Genomic DNA, 10,644 nt, shown 5'->3' on the forward strand with positions numbered 1-10,644 from the left:
CATTAAAGCCTCAACTCTTGGGGCCTCCAGCAACGACTGAGTTTTTTTTCTATTTCCTTCTCTGTTTGTTGTCTGTGTATTTGCTTGGAGGCAGTTAAAAATAAAACTCATTATTTTGTAATAGACATTTTCAAAAATAGCTACAGCATTAATGATGATTTCTTGCAGGTTCATTACTGTACCATTCTCAGCCCATTTCCTTTCGTTCGTGAATCACAAGACGCATCTAATCATGTTCTTTTACGGAGCATCTGCAGATAAAAATGACTGAAGGAGGTGTCATTTGTATGCTGCCGTACATCTTTGACAAACAACAGGAATAGGCTGAGGAAAATCAAAGCTAAGCAGAAGAAATATGTAGTTCCACTGACATAGGGAATATATACACAGTCATCTGGAGCTGCAACCACTTTATGCGGGCAGCTGGATTTGGATTCTGTGTGTCATTTGAATGAAATTTGACTCCAGCATGCTCAGGCTCATACCTGCGTCTACAACAGCATCTACAGCACAACAATATTATGAGCAGCTAAGTAGAACATGGTTCTCTGTTCTTTATGTTTTTGATAATGATGGTTAATGATGAATGGTTATTATGACTGGTTTGCAAATCATTGTATGTTAAATACAACTCTACTGAAAAAGTATACTGAGCTTCAGCATGACTGTTTAATAAGGACAAAATAAATACAAAACGTCAATTCATTACCTTGTGTGCATCTGCCTCACTCTTTAGTTTGTTCTGGGCCCATTTGACCTTGATGAGATGGGAGTTGATCTCCTCCTTTAACTTTTCCGTCTCCCGAGTCAACCTGCCGACCTCCCCTTCCTTAGAACACAGGAGTAAAGCAAGAACATCATTAAAAGGACAGGACAGTGAACAGATCTTTGACTGAGATGATTTACTTATCCAATAATAATTGGCCAGGAGCTACTTTAAAACAGGGATTTAATGCTGACATCAGTATACCTTGTGTTATTGCTGCCAACTTCCCCAACACAATGTTTCTATGCGACTAATTCTAAGCTAACAAGGTTATAATGAATTAAAACAGATCAAAAGCAAGTTCAGATATACACATATGACACACAGATAATGAACATGGACAAACTGCTTCTGGTACCATTTTTCATGGAATTATTTGAGACACTATGAGTTGGAATCATCAACCTTTTATTGAGTCTCCATGTCCTGAAAGAAACCAAAAAAAAATAATGCTACAACAAGGCAGAATAAACTGAGACACAGCATTTACCTTAGCTTCATACAGCTGCTGCAGCCGGCCTTTCTCCTGAGCCAGCTGGTTTCCTCGGAGCGCCTGGCGGTCCACCTCCTTGGTTGCCTCCCTCAGCCTCTTTTCCAGACTCTCTTTGTCCCGCCTCAGGTCGAGCGCCTCTTTCTCCCCCCGCACGTATTTCATCACCATGGCCTCCTTCTCTTGGCGTGCCTCATCACACTTCTTGTTCACCTGGGAGGATTGTGTTGATATCATGAGATGGGTTTTATGTCATTTTCCACAGTTCAGTCACTTCATTGCTTGTGTTGTTGGAAGGAAGATGATAAAAAAAGTGATATTTCTCCAGGGAAATCAATAACAGGAGATGGTAGGGGACAAGAAGCATGAACTACTCTACTTATCTCAATGGACTGGCACAAGATGGACAGTTTGTGGATTTGTGTTGCAGTGTGTATAGGAGATTAAACTGTTGACGTACTGTATAACTGTCAGTTTGTGAACCTTTAGCAAAAGGATTCAACAAGCTTCCACTTGGCAACAATATTACAAAGACCATTTTCTATTGTTTTAGTGTACAACAGTGCCTTGATATTTTGTACAAATGCACCCAGACGTATTCCCATATTTTGCCTTTTTGCACTGACTAGGACTCAAATTAGTTATTAATTATCATTCTCGTTATGTTGTCGGTCAAAGTGTTGCAGCCAAATGACAGAAAATTGCATTTTTCAAAAAATCTCATATGTGAGAGGCTGAACTCAGTTAAATTCAGTAGAAATTTCACGTGCGTATGTTTCTACAATTACATTTTCCTTTAGACAAAAAATATTTTCACTCTGCAGGTACCAACTAGTCTCTACCCGAAGTCCTTCATCAGCCCAAGTTTTTTAAAGATCGAGTGCAACCCTGGTACACCTGCAGAACAGACACTTCACTCTCAACCTGGCGGTTCTCTTATTGCTGTCCTTTCTGGTCTCACACCTGCGTGTTCATTCCTCAAACCAACGAGACACTTGCTACACCCAGCTTGTACTGTTTGCTGTAACAAGCTGGTGTTTTGGGAGAGCAAGACAAAATAGGAGAAACTTTACAAACTATACAGCTGTGTGTATTTGTATGTCAAAAAATATGAAACCAGGAACAGCCTTTTTGCTGTGCATCTGACTTCAAAGTTTTTATATTTAAGTGACAATAAAAGACAGACATTTTCAGTTAGTTGGGGCAAATGCTTCTAAAATTAAAATTTCCAAATGTTTCAAACCTCGGGGGTAACAGATGATTAGGTCCGGATCAGCATGTTACTTAAAGGGGGAGACTGATACAAGAGAAGGGCTTAAAAGAGACACTGAGGGCAAAACCTAACTTGTATTGCTCACTGAACAGTGAAATTAAAAATTGTGAAGTGTGACAAAACTGTCAAGGGAGTGCCTGAATGTGGCCCCAACCAGGTGCACAAACTGTTGGATGAAAAATGTGCTTTTCTGCGCAATTCATTTAACAAGTGATTAAATTTGAAATAACAAGAGTTCAACGTGGAAAGACCTTGAACGGTTTTTTGCTGGTTTTGTGTGAAACCTACACTGAAGATATTGATACATAGACATCAACTTAGTTTGTAGACAAAAACACTACAGTTACTTAAGATTAATATACTGCTTAAACACTGATAATCTATTTTTCTTCTGTACCTAAAGTATATAAAAGTATGCTTTCCTGACTGTCGGAAAGGTTGCAGATGACTAAGATTACAGAGTGCTTTGTTGTGATTGGAAATGCCTTCATTAGCTAGCAGAGTTTGCTGCTGCCCATTCCTCTCTGGGATTTTCAACACCAACAGATGTAGCTTGACCTCTTGTCAACACATCAACAACACTGACAGTGAGCACTTTATGTCAAACATATATCCCCACGTATCCATAATGTAACCTCAAACTGGTAGTAATTTCTATTGTCTTATCTACTTTTATCATCCTCACCTCAGAATTTACATTTTTAATCAGATAACTTTCGTGCATCAATGTTCACAAATCCGCCTTTGCAATGATTGCGTTTATCATTTCTTGAGGTAACATTAGAAGCTAAGTGACAAACCTGAACCACTAACCTTGCCAGCAAGTTGATTTCTCGCGATATTTGTGAGTTCACAAATCTCTCAAGAAACCATCTTGCTCCGCTCCCGCCTTCACTTTTCGTACAGCACCAAGTTGGTTCGGGCCAATCACGCAGCAGTATTCGTGTGTGGGGCGGGATAATGGGCGGGATATCCGGGTGTGAAGACGACACCAAGCGCCAGTGGATCAAAACAAACATGGCAACGGAGGACAACGATCGTGTAGATGCTGCTATTAAGTCAGTTTTAGCTGAATCTCCTATCGCTTCTTTGAAGGAAGAACAACGGTAAAGATGGTAAAGATGTTTGTGCTTTTTTACCTACGGGTTTTGGTAAGAGTTTAATCTACCAATTGGCTCCGCTCGTTGTGAAGATCCCGCGATTGGCTAAAAACAAACCTGTCAGAGGCGGGACATACTGTTGCATTGTCCAGTCCGTGCCTCTTTCCTCTGAACGGATTTACATGGAGCGGTCCCAGATTGATATTGTGGAGTACTATCAAGTACTACACAATTATTAATCTGGCTATTGCCAGGTTACTGAACCACTGTAGCAGCACAAAAGGAACATGGCTCAACATGGATATACAGGCTAAACTAAGGCAAAACTAAGCTGTGTGACAAGCTTATCGAGAAGTCTCAGGTCCCAGTTATACCTGTTCTAGTCGGTAAGTCGTTTCCTTCTGCATGTGCTGCAGGGCGGCTTTAGCTGACTGATCCTGGTGAATTAGTTTGTCCCGCGACTCCTTTACTTCTTTCAGCAGCTCCTCCACCCTGCCCTCCAACTGCAGAAACAGGGAGTACAAAGTGTGAGCAACTTGTTTGGCAATTTGTAAACCTGGACCACAACTGGCTTGGCTTGCTACACAGGATGACACCTAACACAAACTGTTGAAAACAAACTAAATTTAGACAGCAGAGGAAGAGGATATCAGTTTGACACTGATTAATTTCTTGAAATCAGATTATTTTACTCTAAAATAAAAAATGTCTGACAAGATAAGAATCAAATAATTACATGTGGCAGAGTTTCTTTTATTGTGTGGCCTGAAGTATAATCAGTGTCAGTCTGACTTGGGAAAAGCTTTAAATGTTACAAGAGTTCAGACAAGTGCTGCAAAATGTCAATTAAACATTTGCTCCGTCAAGGCAAACTCCATATTTGGAAAAAAGAGAAAAGTAAGCATGTATTGGATGCAAGTCATAAAGATCCACTCTATACCCTTTTGCTTGCACAGCGCCTAAACAAACTGTGTCACCTAGAAAGCATGAATCAATTATTGCTGTTGAATACCAGTGATCAGGAATCAGTATTTTTTATACACAAATGGGTTGCTTTGTTTGACATTAAAATGAGTAGCAGGACTAGAATCCAGGTTTAATTGAATTGGAGTGTCATTGTCCTTAAATGTGTCCCTTTAACTGTGCAGCAGTCTGCAAAATTCAAACTCAGCTTTTAGAAGAGACATTTATTTCTAAAATTTTCCCAGAATGCAATTCCTTTTCAAATTAAACCAACACAGGATAACTTTTCCACCACTGAAACCCAAATGACCATGTGTGCAATTTCTGCATAAAAAAATATTCCAACAACAAGCATTTCTAAATGCCAATACTCGACAAATAAAACAAGCTATAATATGAAAATGTGTTCTCAGCTCTCATTTGATCCAGCACTGGGCAAGAAAAGTGATATAACAAGCAATCAGTGTTTGTTTAAATCTGTATGGCTGCTGCAGAACAATGCAAACTTTTGCAGCCATAAAAGCCCCAAATGTTTTTTTGCAAAACTACAGGTGCAACGTGATCACAATCAGCAGAAGTCAATGTCCACAGACAGGACATCAGACAAAACACTGCAGTGGAGCATTTCCTTGCAGATGACAAAAACAGATGCTAAACAGGCTTTCATTGTTCACAAAAATCTATTAAAATAGCTTGGAGAGACATGCGTGACAAACATAGCCCATTCTTTCACAATGCGCCTGCTCTTGACCAAGATTTACCGACATCATCTGAGTTTGTCTCCCAAAGGGTGAATGCCATAAACAACATGAAAATACCACAGAGTGAAACCGACCTTTTTAATGGTGGCCATGTGCTGCTTCTCTGTTTCTGCCCTCTTTTTCAGCTCCACCTTCATGTTGTCTTTCTCTGAACAAATTCCCAGGATCAGCTCCTGATGTCTCTTGTTCTCCTCAAGCAACCTATGAACACACACATACACAACCCTAATTCAGGTCAAGCCCATGCAGAGTACTGCAGAATTTAGACTATGAAGGCCAAGAAACAGAGTTGAAAGAGAAAAATGCCGATTATACTCTTGTTATTTACACAAAATGACGAGTTTCACTATGAAAAACATTGTTAAGTGCTTGATATTGTTGTGTATGGAGGCAGACTTTATATATATACAATTCAACATATTGATAAATTAACCTAGTGCACTGGAAGTAATGTACAAATAACACTTTAAAATGAAAGGTGGCCCAGTGCATTATAGTCTACTTCCCAAAGCCGATAACATCCAGGATATGGATGTATGTCTCATTTGTTTAAACAAAGTCACTGCTTACCTCTGAATAGCTTTCTCCTGCTGTGCATACTTGTACTGTACACATTTCTCAAAAACCACCATGCAGCCTTCCTGGTCTGTGGTGAGTCCATTCACAGGAGAGCTCCCTTTCCTTTCACCCCTGCTTTCCCCCTCAGGCAGTTGACAAGACAACAGCTCTGACTCAAGCTCATCCAGCAGTGACTCCTGTGACAGTGAGCGCTGAATCTGGGAAATGAGCTTTCGGCTGCAATCAGTGTCGTAAGGACTTGACGAGGAATGTGAGGGGACCATGTTGGTGGCACTGGTTTGTGGGCTGGAAGCAAGCGAGGAGCTGACAGTGTCAGAGCTCGGGGTCGAGGGTCCATTAGAGATCCCGGAGGTTGTTGAGTCGGTGGGTGAGTTTTTCGAAGTGCTCTGGACAGAGGAGGATGACGGACTCTCGGCTGAATCTTGATCCTCAGGTGATGGCTCTGTGGAACAATTAGTAACTAAAAGTGATGGCTGCTCGTTATTGTTTGTAACGACAACATCAAAAGTCAATACGGTGTCTGTTGTCCCCTCAAGAACAGAAGGAGAGCTTTCTACTACATCCAGAGTGGTGACTGGGGTTGCTAAAGCACCATCAGTCTCATTTGAAAGACTAAATAGAGGCCTTTCAGTTTCTGTACTGGTATCAGCAGCCTGCTCCTGACTGCATGTCTGAGCTTCCTGCACTGTCTTTATGTCCATCTCATCATCAGTGATAATCTTGACTAATTCACTGTCAAGCTCTACTTCATCTGTCACCTGACTGCATATTTCTGCTTCATGTCCACTGCTGTGAGAGACTTGTTCCTCCTCTTCTATGTTAGACGTGCTGTTGAGAAGCTGAGTCACTTGGCATGATCCCTCTGACGAAGATTTAACTTCTGATTCTTCCATCATATTTGTAACAGGACCAGGCTGTTCCATGGTCCTTCCCTGGTTTAAATCTGGCACAGAGAGGAGGAAACAGACACAGAAAAATTAGTGGGATCAAAGTGATAAACTGTTTTAATTCACAGTGTATCAACAGTGCTTCTGTGAACAAGCGGCTGTCACCAACATGACAGCCCTGTGCTATTTGCATGTTGTGCCTTCCTGGTCATACAGCAAAATCTTAGTGCTGCTGAGCCTGGAAAAACCCTGACTATCCCAAGAGCAACCTTTGTGTTTCCTCAAGTTAGTTTGTTTGTTAGTAAACGGGAAACTTAGTGACACAGACCAAGAGGTGTGGTCCTGCCACTGCCCGTGATGAGATAGAGGTCTCGCCATACAACTATGACAGGTATTCAAGGTATTCAAGATTATTACACACCCTGAAAACGTATTCAGGGATATCCAAAATGTATCACTAAGCATTTAGAAGTCTTGATGAAAAACATTTTAAAGAATTTGCCAATTATGTCAGTGAAAATATCAGTACGTTTGTCTTGAGCTTTGACGTACAGTATTGAGAAATGTGATATCTAGTATACCGTAGCTACAGTCTAATAGGCTCAATACAATAGATGTAATATGAAACTCATGCCCTAAAATCATAAAGCATCTCCAAAGGGGCTGGTACAAGACAGAAGACATAGTGTTGGATCCTTCTCAAGTTTCTTTTGAGAAGAAGAATCATAACCTTGATGGACTCATCAAAAACACTTTTGGTTTTCGAAGGTGCAAGTTGACAAGGATTACTGTGCTTTTTAAAGTCTCTAATCCACCAAAATAAAAGGTTTTTACTTTGGAAATTCACTTCATGTGCCCATTCCTAGATTATTTTACACCATTTTTGTGGTTGTAATTATTTCACTCTCCTCAACACTTCTAGTTACCGAATTAAATTAATGGTAAAGGTAAGTTAAAGAGACATTATCAGCCACTATGTTTGTGCTAAAGCCATGGAAAAAGGTTAATAAACAAAGTAGGCCTCTGGACATGGAATATTCAGCGGCTACCTTTGTCCCCTTGTAAAGAAAAAGGCTTTATCAGCATTTAGTGCCATAATATTTGCTGTGATAACTAAGATCGGCTCTCTTGAAATACATATAGTGGTTAAGGCCCCTTCCTACGATACTCCATGATTCCTGATGTAGAATCACCTCCATAGCATTTCAGTACCATCTGTCTGTGCTCTTCCTTCTGCCAAATTACATAAATAGGGACGGACATATTATATATTGCAATTAAAACCTGGAAATATTGTGTTTACAGTCAAACTGTCGTGCAAAATGTAACATAGCTGTGCTTTTTTCAGTTGAGCAGTGATAGCACAACTGCAACTACACATGCAGTGCTGAAGATGCTTTTCTGACAGGTGTCATACCACAACATAAGCGTTAACATGGTGTGTGTAGCCGGTTGACATTAAAACAAACCCTTAACGTGTCAGTGAACCGGGGTGGTGACTGCAACCAGCAGGCCGGTGAGCCAGTTGTTTATATAGCAGATTTATTACATTTCAGCTCGTTAGCACTACCTATGCTGCCTTAAGCTCACTAGCTGTTTAGACAGTCAGGACAATGCTTTAACGTCAAGAAAACGCGAAACCTAGCTTTAAGCACAACATACGCTAAGGCGTAATAACAGCAAACTAACAACGGGTGGTTTGTATGTATTCAGTTCTCAACAAAAGAGTGACATATTGTAGAATAATGAGGCTTACTTTAGCTAGCCATGCTAACGTTGATAAGGGAGGCGTTAGCTCGTACAGTGCAATCGGCTCACACTGTGGCCATCGTAACTAACGCTAGCAGCTAATATAAATGCTCAACAAAGCTAAATAAAGACGGTTGTAATTTTACTCACCGAATGCATATATCCCATGGTTAGAACAATGCAGAGACAAGCGGGATAAGCGTGAACTTAGATCTTCGGTTCCACCAGCTGATCGCCCAACAAGTCCCTTTGATATGACACATCAACAAATATGGCCTCTGCAGGGAAAACGATGAGGAGATATAAACCAATTACAGCACAGAGACAAATGACGTTTGTCTGACGTTAGCAAACGACAGGTACACCTCTACTCCACCTTAGGTTTTCCAGAAAGGACGGCTTTCCAAGCTATGTCATGAGAATGACTCAAAATGCCCTTTCACAGAACATTAAAATACAGTGAATAAGTTAGTGACTTTTAGTTTCAAATGTCCCATAAAACAATATGACGAATAAATAAAGCTATAACTTTATTGTTCCATACTTTTAAATTTCTGAGATAAAATATAATATCAAATCACCAGAGGTGGTCAGCCCATAGCTGTGAGCAAATATCTGACTGAAAAACAACAACAACAACAACAAAAAAAAAAAAAATCCCAAAAAGCTATTTTTGTTCTAACTAATGGAAAACCCTCCACATAACTCAGGTTAGAAGTAAATTAAAGGTAGCTGTTGGTTTTTCATATCTAAAAGAGAATTATCTTGTTTTATCAAAATGTTTCATCAACGTACTTCAAAATCATTTCTTTAGATTTCCACAGACCACTGTGTCAGTGAGGCCATTTTTTGGGCATGACCAAACATCTGACACATGCAGACACATCAACGCATGTTGTGTGTTTATATAAAATTCGAATTTGCATAATTACAAATAAAAACATCTATAATGTATTTACAGTTGAGAAGAGTAGAATATTTCCTCTGAAGTGTAGTGGAGCGAAAGCAGTGGAAGACTGTACTAAACTTGGCCACAAGGTGTCACCCCATCTGAATTTTATATTGACTGTTTATAAAGGTCTATATGTTTACTAAAGTCAGTAAACTCAGTGCACATTATACAGTGACCAAAACAGTGAGCAAGTCCTCCAAAAGCATGACAGACATTAGTGTGGACAACATCTTTAAAACACCAAGGACCCAGCAACTTAATCTTTACTGGGTTTTCATCTTTCAGGGAAGTTCCTGATTTTCTATCCCCTTCATAAATTAGAAGAAAATCAGACATACCTTTCTGTGAAAAACACTATGGCAAGCTTCGCTGAAAAACACTCTTGGAAAAAAATTATTTGTCTTTCATGCAATCTGCAGCTGACAGATGATTTTATTCTAACGCGGACATAAACTCGCACCTCCAGGGAAGACATTAAACAGACAACACTCCACACTCATGGTCCTGACAACATAACACTCAACGAACGAGCTAGACTGACTAAACCACAGAAGCACAAAAAAAGAAACACTAATAACACCATAACACTAACATAAACCACAATAACAACATGTAAACCCCAAACACCCCGAACTCCCATTGTGCATTGTAGCACTCAGTCAAAGCGGCCTGCTCCGCGCTACAATACATATTATCACTAACGGCAAAAACTATTGAAAAATTAATTATGTGGATTCTAATGTCACAGATCAATGTAGCAGTGCAATATAAACGGAAGTGTTCTGTTTCCTTCTTAAAATAAAATTACCTGAATTTATTATTTTTCTGACCTTTTGGCCTACCTACAGTCTACGCTACTGCGCATGTGCAGCACTTTTTCCCTCTTCAAGTGAAGCACGTGCGTTCAGGTATGACACCGACTGTGCAGTTTTAACCTATTTAATGCATATGTTTATGTAGTTGTTTGTTGAATTGTAGCCTTCTTTTAGTTTGCTTCATTATCCCCATTTACATTGTTATTCTAAATGCGTATTAGCTAGCTTACTTGTCATACTAACCCTTAAATGCAACAGGGCCTAATGCTAGCCGTTTCGCAGTTGGTTAGCTAGCTAACTATGCTGAAG

The 10,644-nt window shown here is 39.9% G+C and overlaps 1 protein-coding gene across 3 annotated transcripts in view; it reads right to left on the reverse strand.

The window, feature by feature from the left end:
* Positions 1-8,857, reverse strand: part of ccdc186 (coiled-coil domain-containing protein 186) — a 31,148-nt gene extending 22,291 nt beyond the window's left edge. For all 3 annotated transcript variants that reach the window (XM_022196037.2, XM_022196036.2, XM_022196039.2), the window contains exons 1-6: positions 8,719-8,857; positions 5,924-6,875; positions 5,428-5,554; positions 4,004-4,132; positions 1,257-1,469; positions 710-829 (exon numbers count right to left, since the gene is read on the reverse strand). In XM_022196037.2, the coding sequence (XP_022051729.2) occupies positions 710-829; positions 1,257-1,469; positions 4,004-4,132; positions 5,428-5,554; positions 5,924-6,855 (1,521 nt within the window). In that variant the 5' untranslated portion in view covers positions 6,856-6,875; positions 8,719-8,857. The remainder of the gene's footprint in view (positions 1-709; positions 830-1,256; positions 1,470-4,003; positions 4,133-5,427; positions 5,555-5,923; positions 6,876-8,718) is intronic.
* Between the last annotated feature and the right edge of the window lie 1,787 nt (positions 8,858-10,644).

Source organism: Acanthochromis polyacanthus, chromosome 19 (assembly GCF_021347895.1).
Source record: "Acanthochromis polyacanthus isolate Apoly-LR-REF ecotype Palm Island chromosome 19, KAUST_Apoly_ChrSc, whole genome shotgun sequence".
Classification (NCBI taxonomy): Eukaryota; Metazoa; Chordata; class Actinopteri; family Pomacentridae; genus Acanthochromis; species Acanthochromis polyacanthus.